The sequence below is a fragment of the Hippocampus guttulatus genome, chromosome 15 (assembly GCF_054856545.1).
Source record: "Hippocampus guttulatus isolate MCC_2025c chromosome 15, RoL_Hgut_1.0, whole genome shotgun sequence".
Classification (NCBI taxonomy): domain Eukaryota; kingdom Metazoa; phylum Chordata; class Actinopteri; order Syngnathiformes; family Syngnathidae; genus Hippocampus; species Hippocampus guttulatus.
In genome coordinates this window covers 10,528,673-10,542,904 of record NC_141275.1, presented here as the reverse complement: position 1 = coordinate 10,542,904, position 14,232 = coordinate 10,528,673, and the positions used below count along the sequence as shown (strand labels likewise).

Sequence of the window (14,232 nt, the reverse complement as noted above, 5' to 3'; positions counted from 1 at the left end):
GTTTTTGATGGATTACCGGTACTTGCACAATTGTTCAATTCTGATACAGAGGATGAGGACTTTGATGGATTTCTGGGTGATGATTGATCGAAAAACGTGAGTACATTGTACGATGGCTAAATAAAATACAACGGAACTCAGTTTTGCTTCGTTGCCTTTTTAAAAACGTGTTTTTAGCTTGTATCTGTATGTCTTGGCATGCTACCGTATGCTACAAGCTAACGTGTTTTTAGCGTGCGCGCATGCATGCCGTATGTTTAAGCTGGCGTATGTTTTACCACTTTAAAATTGCGCCCAATAATACAGTGCGTTTTGTCTATGTGTAAAATACAGAAATAGCACCCATTAATGAGACTGCGCCCAACCATACGGTGCGTCGAATGGTCGTGAAAATACGGTAACCGTTTAATATAATTTTGAGGAAATTTCATTTCATTTTTTCATTTCTTTTTTTCTGATTAGGAACTATTTTTTATCCATATAGTGGATTTCACTCATTTCAGCCCCCATTCAAAAAGAAGTAAATAAAATAAAAGAAAGAAAAGAAAAACTATATGAAAGAGAATGATGGCTTACCTTTTTGCTCCTTGGCCAGCTGCTCCGCCTGGTCCCACACCTCAGTGGCGTACAGGAAGTTGGAGGTGACTTGGACATAGCTGGCGGCCATCTGATGGATGCGCTGAGGTATGGTGACGGACGAGCCGGCGCTGCTGGTGCTGCTCACCGACGAGTAGCTGCCCGCCGTACCCGGCGACAGCTTTGGGGACACTGGCGAAGGCATGCCCGCTGCCTTGCTGCATATGGAAAAGACGAAGAACAAGAAGAAATAATAGCTTTAAGTCAAATGTACTTGCTGTCCATTGTAAATGTTTTTCTAGCCTGCAAAGCAACTGCGTAGGAGCGGGATGACTTACTTCCCCATTCCAGGAGAGGGAGCCTGGGTGTTACTCAGAGAGTTCTGGTCAATGGATGAGGAACATTAGAACACAGTGAGAGAACAGGAAACTACATTCACTGCATTTGCTGTAAATGCTCATCTGTGGGTTGTAAGCGGCAACCCGAAACAAGAGTTCAAGTTGTAGTGGCGACAAGTACCTTTAATTGCTCTGTAAGAGTTTTGGAGTATTTAAGAGCGCTGTCTTTCCTCAGCTTGAATAAACGCAAGTGGAGAAGAGACTGACATCGTAGGCTGGGAAGAAAAGGGTGTGTGTTCAGTGTTAAAAAGAAAGAACACAACACTTATAAATGCTAAAATGAGTCTTCAAGGGGACATGACATGGAAAATTGACTGCTTAACCCATCAAGCGTGAAATTAAGTGACTCCTAAGTTGACCATGATATTTCCTGTTGAGGAAACATGGATTTTAGTCGGAATACTCACCAAAGAACGGCTACCCGCTTGTCGGCTGGAGTCGCATCAGGGGCCATGTAGCTTTTTAACTTCATTGTGTACCTGAGTGTACGGTGAAAATACACATTAGCTCAGTGAACAAAAATATATAAATATCTTTTGGTCCATACAAAACTGCCGTCTTTGGCCTTACTTGATAAGTTCCACTGTTTCGGCATACATGGGAAAAGGAGACTTGGCCTCCTGGGCACTCTTCTCGAGGGCGTTGCCACACTCAATGAAAGACACCACGGCGTCCAGGTAGTAAATGGCCTTCTCAAAACGGTCCAGCTTAATCGACATGAAACAAAACATTTGTAGAGGTCAAGCATGCAGTTACACACAGCCACCTGCTCTCTTTATTCCCCCCCCTCTTACCAGTGCATCGGCATTATGTTTGAGTTTCTTGGCCTCCTGTAAGTAATGATCTGCTGAGTGGGCCCTGAAGCAAAAATATATACAGACCAGCATGTTTAACATTCCTAAGTCTTGCCTATGTCAAACATTTTGAAAAGTCTCTCTTCTCATTTATATTAACAGGAAGTACTTAAACATGAAGAATAACCTTGTTTCCGACAACAATTGAATGAATCGCTTTCCTTTATGATCCTTTAAACACACTATAGCCTTGTGCAAACGCATCCAACATGTTGTCTTTTCGGATGCATCATGCCGTCTGAAGCGTCTCACCTGTCTTCAAACGGCAGCTTGGATCTTTGCGATTTGGAGCCGTCGGTGGAGAGCGGCGGCACAGCCAGCTGGTTATCGCAGCCCTTTGAGGATTTCTCCTGTGGGAGGCAGCAAGCGAGAGGGGATAAAGTTTCAGGGGAGAGCAGCCTAATGTTTGAAGCGATGGATAAAATGGGGACGAACGAGGGCGGGGAGAAGGAGGGTTGCATGGATATTTGCCACACAAATATTTCTGTTCATTTGTTATTCAAATCCTGTCACGGGAAAGGATGCAAGTTTCCACTAAGCTTCCACAAAGTTACTCTCACTATCCCCACCAGATGTCACTTCCACCCACCTTGCCATCTCGAGTGCTGCGCCCCTTGTCCTCGCCTTTTCTGTGCTTGGAGGTGGAGGTGCTCTTCGTGCTGTGGCCTCCTTCCTTGCCGCTGCCGGCCCCACTGGATAGTGACGTGGAGGACTGGCTGACCGTTCTCTTCCGACTCGGATGTTCGGCTTTCGGCGTCCGCTGGAGGCCTGCCATGGACGGAGAGGGCACCGGATCCTCCTTCTTCTCCAAAGACCTCTTCGATCTGATGCAAAACGTCTCAATGTCAGGGATGGGCAACCAAGGACAGCACTTGATCTGACCCGCAACGCAGAGTCCTCAGGAATTCTTATCGAAACAAAATATTTACAAACCCATTAACTCATTCACTCCCAAAGACGTTTTTAAACGTCTTTTCAGACTTGGTCCAGAATTGGCTGGTACTGAATGAGTTAATGCTCATGGTATACAACAATGCACTCCCCGGCCACCCCCGGCCCCCCGATATGTAATACGGCTTTCGAAGGTCTTTATATAAAAACAGAAATAACGCAAGATTACACCACATGGCCACACATGCACACATAGCATAAAAACAACCCCCCTTACTGACTTTTTATTCCGTGACGTTATGATGAAGTATAATTTTATCGGGATTTACTCTGACACTAATTGCAAGAACGTCTTGGAAATTTAAAGACCGCATGGAATGTTTACAGCAGCTTCCATTAAAAACTCTTACTCTTTACTGCTGCTTTTATGATGCGTTTGAGACTTTTCCTCCAGCTTGCATCGCTTGCTGTCTGGCTTGGCTCCGTCCTCATCATTCTAAGAAAAACGAGAGAGATGACTTGAGATGACACAAATAATACCGCAAGTCAGGTCGAATAGTTGAATAATTCCCAAACCTTGTGCTTCCTCTTGGCCTTGCTCAAGCTCTTTTCTGAACTTTGCTTGCTGAAGTCTTTGCCATCTCTGTCCTGGGAGTCATCCCGCTCCACTTTTATTTCTACAGGGTCTTTGTACGGCCGCCCTGGGATCCTTGATAGCAAGTTGAGATCTATGGTAGATGGGAAGGATGTGGTTTAATTCACTTACAGAATATAAGGGGAATTTAGGAGAATTTTGATGGATCTTAAAACATTTCAACGGACCTATTTTGACGATCAACACTTGCGGAGGTTGCCTGGAGGTGTAGCGCTCGTCAGGCTCACTGAGTGGAGACAGCAGCTCCTTCTCCTCCATTGGTGAGAACACGCACACGGGCGTCCTGATGCTTTCGGTGTACTTTGGCGTCTGCGAGGATGACGGGATGCTGTCGTTGCCCTCAGAGTCCGACGACGAGGAGTCCGTGTCGACAAACTCTCGAGACTTCTCGCGAGTCGACTTGGAGCACGTTTTGGCCTTGCGCTTGTCTGCCGCGGCGGCAACAGCGGCCGCGCTGGGCCGCGGAGAGGATTTGGGTTCCTTTTTGATGCTGGGTTTGCTGGAACCCTTGGTGGCTGCTTTGGGTCGATGAGGGGGGATCTCAGGTGCTGGTTCGCTTTCCACCCTCAGGCCTCCTTTGGGCTCCTCCACCACCGGGGGCTTTTCCGACTTTTTAGGCTGTTTTTTCCCCACGGGCCTCCGGTTCCCTGTGCTGCTTTCACTCTGGGCTGGGGATTTCTGCCGACCACGGCCGCTCTCGCCGCCCTTCTGTGCCGCCCGAAGGTCCCGACTTGGGGCCGGTGTCGAGGAATCTTTCGATCCCCCTCCCTGGCTACTATAGCCACGCCCTGAGCTGTTATCTCTTCCCTCTTTTTTACTCTTGGTTTGAACATTGTTGTTATCCAGCGGTGACGGTGGGGCTGCCTTCTTGAACCAGTTGTCCAGCTGCCACTTGTTGGCCATTGGTTGTTCAGGCTATGACAAGGAATACACCAACATGAGCGATTTGACTTCATTTAGTGAGAAACAGGCCTACCTACATCTGCGGGATGTTGGCATTTTGAAAGATGAAAGTGAAACCAGAAAACAAAACAAAAAAACAGGTTAGTTGAGAGCAAGTGAGGGGAAAACGATCGCTATTGCATTATTAGATCTCATTATATCAATACACCAAAATAATGTCTAGTCGTGAGTTGCAACAAAATTCCCAACCCTGTGAAGGAGCACAATGACCACTCCTGGAGCAGAAGCAGACATACTTGGGCCCGACTCCACTTCTGCGCATGTTCAGCGGAACCTGAAAGGCTGGATTTGCACTACAAGGTTCAAGTGACACGTTTACAATTTTTTTGCTCTCACGTGGCATTGTCCAATCTTTGTAGAATAGAGTGCAAGATATTGTATATAGTGCCTCATCAAACTCGTGACCCTTGCAAATGTCAATTAAAAAACAAAATAATAAAAATCAGATCCACATCAGATATGTGCTTTTTATGAGTGATAAATGATATGATTTTATTTGAACTTTTTTATGATGTTTTTTCAGCCACAAATGCTCGTAAAAGAAGCTTGTGAACATTGGCCAATTAGGTCCATAATTAACGGGACTAAGGCTGTTACTCTAGAATATTTTTTATTCACCAGTCATTCTTGTTTTGGTATTGTTTAGCGTTAAAAAACAATTGATAAACAATGAAAGAATATGACTCAAAAGGGATTGATATTGTACTTACCATATTTTTAAAAACTGATTTAGTTACTGGTTCGGTCATTGTTTTCCAAAGTAAGAGCACATGTTTGCAAATGACTTGTTTTGATTAAATACAAAAGGCAAATAATTTGCTTTTGTGACGGACTACACAAATCAGGGAATCATTACTTTTGAGAGGCTGAAATCAAAAGATGTGGACAAATATAAAGCTTCTTTTAAAGTTCCCGACATGTGAAGTATCGAAACTACAAACGGCATTCACTGTAGGTTAAGTGATGAATTTACAACTTATGTACAAATTCCGGTGCCACTGTCAGGAAGCAGGAAGAGAACGCCATCATAAATTAAGGACTCCTTGCATTCCCATTTACCTCAGGAGAAGCCGGCCGCAGGGGCTCATTGGCCTCGCTGTCACTCGTGCTGCTCTCGCTCTCACTGTCTGAACCTGAGCTGCTTTCGGAGCCGCTGTGGCTACTTGAATCGTCTCTCGAGTGCTCGGCTCCTTCACTATTATGGCTGCCAAGGGGTTTCAAAAAAAAAAAAAAAAAAGGAAAAAAAAGGACTTTTCATTGTGGATAAAATGTGTGAGCCAAGATCAGACATCAAATAAATCAAAAAAAGTGCTGATTAGAGAAAATCCATTTTACACTGATGATTGGATTATTAAGTTTTCATGTTGTGCCAAAGTTCTCACCTTGCTGATGTGTTTCTTGAGGCATTCTTGGCAGAGTCCTGTTCGCCATCGCTGTCCTCGCTGCTGCTGAGTTTGAGGTCATCTTCCAGCATACTAATTGTACAATAGTGATGTGTTTTTACAGGAGATATAAATGAGAATGGAGGCGGAGGAGCAATTTTTCAGTACATACGTTGGCTGGTCATCGCAGGTTTTTGACTGGTGGCTGCTTGAGCTTTTGGAAGAACTGCCTCGCTCTGTAAAGCACAAATAACCTTGTATAAAAGAGCAAGGTACGGATATATAAACATAAAAACATACATCAAGTGGACCCTCCAATGTTGAATGCCTCTGAAGTAGTGCAACACTGAGTCGAGCCAAAAAGCGAGTCAATCAAGGAAAAATACCTCTAAAGTCAGACCGTGTAGAATGCTACACAGCGCTGCTTTGACTGCGTTTTATTTTGGTCCATGACCACGCTCATAACTCAAAACACTTGCATCTGAAATTATCTTTTCCCAGTGAAATGAACATAAATGCCGTGAATCCATTCCAGCCATTGTAATCCCTCTGGTATGCTTGCCTTGGCCACCGCTATAATTCAGCCATCAGGAGGCTGCAGTAATATTTGTCAATTTTCACAGAGGATACAGAATAGAAAATTCCTTAAGCATTGCCTGTACAATTAAGAGACTGCCGAGGGGCCCGCAAAAGCATGTGTCGCCCTCCGCTGATATTTGTCCTCAAGTTTAAAATGACTATGAATGGTGTGTGCGTGTGTGTTATTACTCACTCTGTCCACTTGAAAAGGAGTGAGAATCCTGCGGGTGGAAAAAAACCAAAACATTCTGCATTATTTTTATGGCCTTTTAAATTAATCCATAACTCCTTGCCGTTAATCTGTCTAATCTATGTATCCTGAGTGAATCGCCGAGTGTTTCAAGTCTCATCACTATAAATGTACGTGTTACAGAGCGGCCAAAGGTTTTCTGTGCATGTGTTTTTGAAACAAGACAGACCCGAAGCTTAGAAATGATTTAACCTGATAAAAAGTGAATCGAGACACATTGAATAAAAGTCAGCTGCTGGGCAATGCCGACCTTGGTGGGGAACGGAAACTTGGAGGGCTCTGTCTTGCAGGGGGTGTGGATTGCTGTCAATGGAGGGGGCCAGGACTGAGTCATTTCCTGACAGAGAGAAAACACACACACACACACACACACACGTACAGAGGGGGAAAAAATGTGCAAATGAGCCATATGGTGTGTGCATTGCGAAACTTTTCTCTTAGACTGCCAAGACTGTAGGTTTGTCCTGTGAATACAAAATAACTTGTATTCAGACCTTTAGTTCTACCTTTTACATACCTTCAGAATCTCGTCAACGCAGTTGGAATCCCCGGATCCCTAAAAACAGAAACAATGCCTTCATAAACAAACTACAAACGTTAACTTTTAACAACAAAGGACAACAAAAAAACAACAACTTAAAATCAGTTCAACGGGTGCTCTTTCAAGTTTAGAACAGTGAGTCTTTTTGAGGCAGCATGTCCACAAAGGAGGGAAATTCCAAAATTCCCTGAACATTTACAGAAAACTTTTCTGCCAAGTTTAGCTGGGGAGTTTTGGAAATGTTCAAAATGTGCAAAAAAATGGAGTATGTGGATATTCATTGGAGTAAGTGACATTGAGGCATTTATTAGTCTTAAGCGCATGTACATTTTAACTAATTGCAGTATGGCCTCACTTTGAGGAAATGCATTATTCTTGTGACAATATCGGTCAAGCCATACCTCAACAGGCTGCGAAGGGATCTTGAGTTTGGTGAGCGAGGCCTTGCCATTGGACTTCATCTCCCCCATGGTGCTGCTGTGGGACTGTCCACTGTAGCTTTCTGCTTGCGAGCTCTTAGCCTCCGCTGTCTCCTGGCCGTCCATAGGCCTGACATAGGCCGTGGGCTTCTGGAGCATGGAGCCCGGTTTAGACATGAGCGATGGGGGGAAAGCCTGACTCGAGTGCTGTCCGCTGGGGAAGGATGTGTGAACCCGTGAGGGCGAGTCCCAGTTGGCCTCACGGTCTCGAGGGGACTTGGACCGGTAGCGCTCCTTGCAGTGATGCTGCTCGGGGGCTAAGGAGCTCCGCGAATGGCTGTTGCCGCTGGAGGAGCTCAGAGAGCCCTTCGCTGGACTCGACGTGTGCGACTTGGAGTGCTCCGAGCCGCTGCTGTGCTTGCTTGACTTCTTTTCGCTGTGTCTTTGGCTACCGCTGCTGCCGCTACTACCGCCGCTGCCCCTCTGGCTACTGTGCCCCCCTTGCAGTCCGGAACGTTTCTGAGACTGGGATGAGGAGGCAGCTGAGGCAGGGCCCACGGGAGTCCACTTACTGCTCTGACTGCTGCCACCTCCTCGTTGGTTCTCGCCAAATAAAGGCGCGCCAGATTTCTCCTCGGAGGAAGACGAGCTGTTAGAGGGTTTGGCGCTAAGCTTCGGAAGTGCCTCTCCAATTGGTTCTTTCATCTCGTCGTAATTGCCCAGCATGCTCTGAATACGGCTGGACAGTTTATCTTCTTTGCTGGACTGGAGGAGGAGACAAAAAATAAAAATGAGGAAGGAAGAAGTGGGGCAGAGGACAGTGTGATGATGGATAAAACAAGGAGAGCAGAGAATATGGTCACTACGGAAGTTCATCCTTTCTTTTGTGATGCAAATATTGGAGGGATGACCAAGAGCCACGAGCCAATATGACATGGGCACTTGGCTACAGATGATGGGTATAACTGACCAGATCTCCACCAAAAGCACCAAATGTGACGGGATGGAATTTTAAAGCAAAGCAATCAGGATCAGATATGATTTGACACTACAGCTTTTGATGCTGCACAAACAAGGACAATATCATTCAAACCAGATGTTGGAATATTTTTAGACTGTATAACTTACATATAACCAGTGAGGTCGCCAGTGTGTGAAAATCTCATGAAGAAGAATGTAGACCGACTATTACCAAAAAAAATAAAATAAATAAATCTCAACAGGAAATTGCAGAATAACTAATAATAACTAATTCTACCTTTCCCCTGCCTTGGTTCTGTATTTTTGTGGAAAACTACACCGCATTGAATGCATCAGTTGAACTGAGACAAATCAACAAAGAACAACAGCGGAATAAACGCCTTCAGTAATTATTTGAGATTTATTCGAAAGGAGACTGAAGACAGCAGAAAAACGACCTGCTGCAGCAAAGTGGACACAACGGTTAATGGGCTTTTCACCCTGAGTAAATACTGTCAAACTACTCAAAACTCCTCCTTCTGTAACTTGCTCATCACTTTTATATGGTCTTGGGGGCAAAGGACCTGACCCACAACGTTCAGATTTGGAGATGACCACTCTATCACCTGAACGCTGCATTAACAGCTAACTTTGGCTTGTGATAGTTCATTCTTGCCGTGTATCTTCAAATGCTGCAGCTCTGACTGACCTACGGCTTGGAATACTGGTTGACCAGGTACCAAGAAACAGTGTCATGTAGTTCAAATACCGAGTTTTGCCAGTCGACAGGTGCCAATAGCTAGCAAAGCCGTGATGTAGGGGTTGTGTAGCTATAGGGGTTGTGTAAATAACCAAAGTAACAAAGTGAGGTAAAACTGCCCAAGTGGGATGCAGTCAGAGTAGGCTTGTTCAGTGCCTCACTCATCCGTGAACACAGATGTGAGTGTATCGATCAAAGCCAGATGTAAAAGCTTCCACTGTGGCCAAAGGTTACCGCCAAGCTGCTAACGGCTAGCATGTCACCGTTTGGGGCGGGGGGTATCCAGTTTCACATCCAACCTCAGACCACAATTTCGTTCGACAGATTTACACAGAGGAAACACAAGCTGCTATCTGAGGCAGGAAAACACGCTGCTAGGTCATAACACTGACTTGACAACCCCCTGCTACCGTTGCCGAGGACGGTGAGCAATTAGGACTTTTTAGCACCTTCAGAATTATTTTTCATGGGTCAGATTATATGCGACAAACCATGAGGAAGTTGTTTTCAGTATTTTAAGTGGGGCAGTTTTCAAATGATTGAATGTCTGATCCTGTTTTAAAAACTCGTTCCACTCTAAAATTGCCTTGATCATTAATGCTAGGAATAGAGTTTAAAACAATGTTACCAGACAATGCAAATTATGTCACGTCAAACTGGAGTTCTAAAGAAAACAAATATGTGACCATTCCAGAGAGAGAAAAAAAATTGAAGCAGACTGTGTGGATGAAACTACTGAAGCCACACAGTTTCCCGGAACAAACATGGAGACACACAGCAACATGAGTGTTGACTATCACATTTAGTGTCATTAAAGATGCTGTCTGTACTTTAATGGTGCACAAGGAACTTGTTTACAATACTAAGAGTCCACACTCATGCATCTAAGTGACTCAAAAGTTGAATATTAAATGTCAGTGTGTGAACAACGGCATCTTTGAACTGAGCTGATTACGGAGAGGTGTTAATCGTATTTGACTGAAATTGAAGATATACCGGTACTCATTAGAGCATGTCATCTAGTAGACGAGAGGGAAGTGTGAGGAAATAGGCTAATCAAGAACAAGTTCATGTTTCAACCGCTAGTAGACCAGGACTGATATTGCTCAAAGCTATGCTAACAACAAATTAAGGGGCTTCGCTCAGCTGTGTGAGGGGAAGAAAAACTCCAAAGAACGAGACAGGGCCACATTTTGTATATAAATGGAACAACGTCCATAACATTTCAGCTATTTGATTATCCATCTTGTGTAGATGCAGTGAGAATGTAGTTGTGAAACTCTCTGCCAACTGTGCAATTCCAACTTTTTTACAATCTTGTATTTTGTTACGTTTTGTCGGTATGATCAGTTAAGAATCCTTATACCACGTACCCAGCACAACAAGCAACAACACTTAAAATTGGCCATGATTCACAAGGAACCGGAACTAGCTATAATTAATTTAGCTATTTCATTTTAAAAGCATTTACAAATTTATTTGAAAAAATCTGAAGAGATTTAATTCACTTCCCTTTCATGTTACTTTAGCAGTTAGCATGGCTTCTCCGTCTTCATGTTTTCTCTCCTCAACTCAGCCACACGAGCTAGCCATCGTAGCTACTGTGATGTAAATTAGCTTAGCACTATTGTATTATTGTTATTTTATGCAAAGTGTTCTGCAAAGCGCTTTGTTTCAGCTACAGCTATTGTGAAAGCGCTATATAAATAAAAATGTCTTGTGTTGTCTAAATTTAATTTGCATTGTGTACGGACAGATTATGACAAAGACTTAAATGTATTTGTCTCGCCGAGGTAGTGAGAATATGTAACAAATTTGATTTAAAAAAAATGGATGGATGGATCTGATTCATAAAGGACCATTTCCTTCTATTCCAAATTTGATTTTAATGCCAGCAGATTACTATTGTACATCTTCAATGCCTAACAAGCAGTGGTGTGCATGCGGTCTTTAAATGCACTACTGTGCGTTGCCACTTAGTGGAGCATGTCAGGAGGAAGAAGAAAAAAGTCATGCAGCAAAGCTTACGTAACACGCAGACAAGCAGGAGACAAGATACAGGCCATAATGAACGAAAACAAAACCTCTGTCTTAAACCGTTGTCTTATTACATGTCGATTTGTGTTTAGCATGTCGCTGCTGTCTAACAAGCGAAGGCTAAAGACGTCAACTCCTGCAATGTTTTTCCCTTTCACTTTCTTGGGGGCAAAAACACTGAGCTGTCACTCACCTCTGGTCGCCTTTCACATTCCTCACCGTTGCCGGAACAACTCGCTCGAGTGCTTGGGGGTGGGGGGGTGGAAGAGCTACTTAGCTCCGCACAAATCCGGTTAGTGGCAAAGATTAGATCAATGCGGGAAGCGCAAATCTTCTTTAGTGTCGTACGGCCCAGGCCGGAGCAGGCAGGCCTTCGCTATTGCTCGTTTGGGCACATCTATAACGGGGAGGCCAAGGAATGAGGATGTGTGTTGTGTTTCACGCTATCACGACCAGCCCAACTAACCTGGGGTGTTAAATCAAAAGAATGGTTTGTATTGGAAGCTGACAATCTGGCAGGAAGTTTAACATACCACATCTCTTGTGTACAGCCCCCTTCTGGGCACCCTGCAGTTTTTTTTTCCCAATAGAATTCAAGGTGTGAGCACTTTTGGAAATGCTCCACATGCCCTTCCATCAGTTTACGGCTCTAGCTCCAGCTTAAAAAATGTTCCCCAAAGCGTGACGACTCAACCATTTTGTGAAATTCACAAAAAGACCAGACATGTTTTGTTTTTGTTGTTTGTAATAAAGGCCGTCTGTCTCATCATAGCTGCACATCTGATGCACACAAGGAATCGTTGTCACATGCAGGACATAACCATTATTTGCCAGAAATTCCTGAAACTACCAATTACAGCACTACTAGTTAACCATTTCTGGTTTGGACCACGTCACTGTTGCGGTCTCTCGTCTCCTCTGTTGCGCTATATCGTCTCGTCTGCTTGTTATTACTGGCTTTTGGATGGCTTATGCCTCGAGACTTACACATCTTATCACAGATGACACTTTGATGCCTTTAAGACTCTTCTGTGCATCATAGCTTTTATTATATTACGCAATTGTTAAAGTGTCTTACCACGAGCGATTAGTATTGGCAATACATTGTATCTTTACTTTCTAAATATTGAGAAGCAGACAATGTAAAATTCAAATTTTCAATTTGACTGCAAAATAACTGGCTTGGCCACAGCGCACACCCACTGCTGACAGTCTATAAGTCCCACAATGAGCTGCAATGAGTCACTGCTGACGCTTCACTGCTACGTGAGCAAAACATTCACTCTTGAGCAGTCATGTTGTACATTTGAATCAATTTTACTAGGCAATTTTGTGTCAAACAGGGACAACAGTTAAAACAACTATTTTCGACACCACATGTCCTCATTATGGGTGCTGGTGAGCTGAAGCCTATCCCAGCTGACTTGGGGCGAACGGTTGGGTAAAGCCCGCCCGGACTCGAACCAGCCAATTGCAGGGCACATGTGTGACAAACAAGTGTTTAGATGCATCATAGATTCAAATTTGGACAATTTAATTTCTCAATAACCCTAACATGCAGTTCCCTTTCTATGGCGGAGACGTAACGTAGTAGGAAAACCATAACTGCAGTATCGTTAATACAATTAAATGAAACAACAGGGAAAAAAAGAAAGTCACAGGGGCGCGTCAAATTTTTGCTACACGTAACCAGCTGATTCCGTTTTTAGAGCCTCTTAATTACAAGTCAGTGTCAAGTCATGTCATGGCAGTGAAACTTCTTGAAACGTGTCCCATTAAACGGAACGTGGATGGCAAAGAATAACTCCATCATATTTACTTGAGCTGTAAAGCACGGTTGCCAGATGAATGTTCCCCCTTTGGCGAACATGTCGAATAGAAATAAGCTTTTGGGACTTTGCGTCGTGTTTCTAAAGTGATGAACAAGAGTTAATAAAGTGATCTTACCACTTTGTAAGGTTCGGGGAAAAGGGGGGAATTTGCTGTAAACGCCTCTCCTCCCTGCTGGATTTCTTGATTTCTCCTTTCTCTTTCTTTCATTCGGAGCACATTCCGGTCCTCACGGTTCATGTTGCTGGAAGCACAAACAACACAAGTCAGTGTGTGATAATGCGCCACGACTGTGAATTCGAGTGCATGCGTGTTAAAAAATTTAAACGGCAGTTTGACAGTAAATGGCCAATCCGTTCGGCAGACATTATCCATTTTCCTGCTCGGGGCCAACATTTACGGCGAAGTCTAGGACAGTAGGCTACCGCTACATACGCATCAGGAGTGAGAATCGCAGTCGAGAAAGTAGTCTCTAATAGGCTTAGGCTCGTCTAGACACTGCAGTAGCATACGTTGACTGCGAGCAAGTCCCTTGAATAGATGCTCCGTGCCAGTTTATAGACCATCGAAAGCTACTAGAGGTCTTTTTGAAAGGCTAAATGAAAAAAAAAAAAGAAAAGAAAATCAATGCTAGCAATTGTTGGGTGCTTAGGGACCAACAATGACTCCTCTTAATGAGTCTTCCTTCAGCATAGCAAGTAAACCACCAACTATGTCTGCATCCCAAAAGCAACCTGAATCCTAAACCGGACAAAAATCAAGATTTTAAGAGCTTCTCTGTACTGTAAAAGTCATCAACAAAAAGAAGACAATACTGGGTGTAAACTTTGAATTTGCCCTCAGCACATATATACGTCACATGCTTACACAACTCATCTTCTGCTCAGTCTTATCGCCTGTTGTAAATGTGTCAATAGATTTGGGGGGGGGGGGACCCGCAGAAGGGCAAGTAAAGGTCTACTCTGTTTCATTTCCTATGAGGAGTGGGGGAGAACTACTTCAAAATTTGAATAAATCTGAAATTAATCTCGGAACATTGGTGGTATTAATGTAAACACAATTTTCCTTGAAGCAGACAAAAAAAAAAAGGTCATAAATCTACAATGGACCTCGATTAGTGCCACGCCCTCACAAGCA

At 43.9% G+C, this 14,232-nt stretch overlaps 1 protein-coding gene across 4 annotated transcripts in view; it reads right to left on the bottom strand.

The window, feature by feature from the left end:
• aff4 (AF4/FMR2 family, member 4) overlaps positions 1-14,232 on the bottom strand; it is a 33,613-nt gene that overhangs the window by 5,100 nt on the left and 14,281 nt on the right. For 3 of the 4 annotated variants that reach the window (XM_086130789.1, XM_086130790.1, XM_086130788.1), the window contains 19 exons: positions 13,213-13,339; positions 7,491-8,273; positions 7,066-7,104; positions 6,799-6,885; positions 6,492-6,519; positions 5,892-5,955; positions 5,720-5,812; positions 5,397-5,541; positions 3,542-4,289; positions 3,296-3,447; positions 3,130-3,215; positions 2,418-2,652; positions 2,081-2,178; positions 1,769-1,832; positions 1,545-1,681; positions 1,382-1,453; positions 1,096-1,189; positions 915-958; positions 577-794 (listed from right to left, as the gene is read on the bottom strand). In XM_086130789.1, coding sequence (XP_085986915.1) covers positions 577-794; positions 915-958; positions 1,096-1,189; positions 1,382-1,453; positions 1,545-1,681; positions 1,769-1,832; positions 2,081-2,178; positions 2,418-2,652; positions 3,130-3,215; positions 3,296-3,447; positions 3,542-4,289; positions 5,397-5,541; positions 5,720-5,812; positions 5,892-5,955; positions 6,492-6,519; positions 6,799-6,885; positions 7,066-7,104; positions 7,491-8,273; positions 13,213-13,335 — 3,310 coding nt within the window. In that variant the 5' untranslated portion in view covers positions 13,336-13,339. The remainder of the gene's footprint in view (positions 1-576; positions 795-914; positions 959-1,095; positions 1,190-1,381; positions 1,454-1,544; positions 1,682-1,768; positions 1,833-2,080; positions 2,179-2,417; positions 2,653-3,129; positions 3,216-3,295; positions 3,448-3,541; positions 4,290-5,396; positions 5,542-5,719; positions 5,813-5,891; positions 5,956-6,491; positions 6,520-6,798; positions 6,886-7,065; positions 7,105-7,490; positions 8,274-13,212; positions 13,340-14,232) is intronic. The other variant, XM_086130791.1, reaches the window with a different exon arrangement.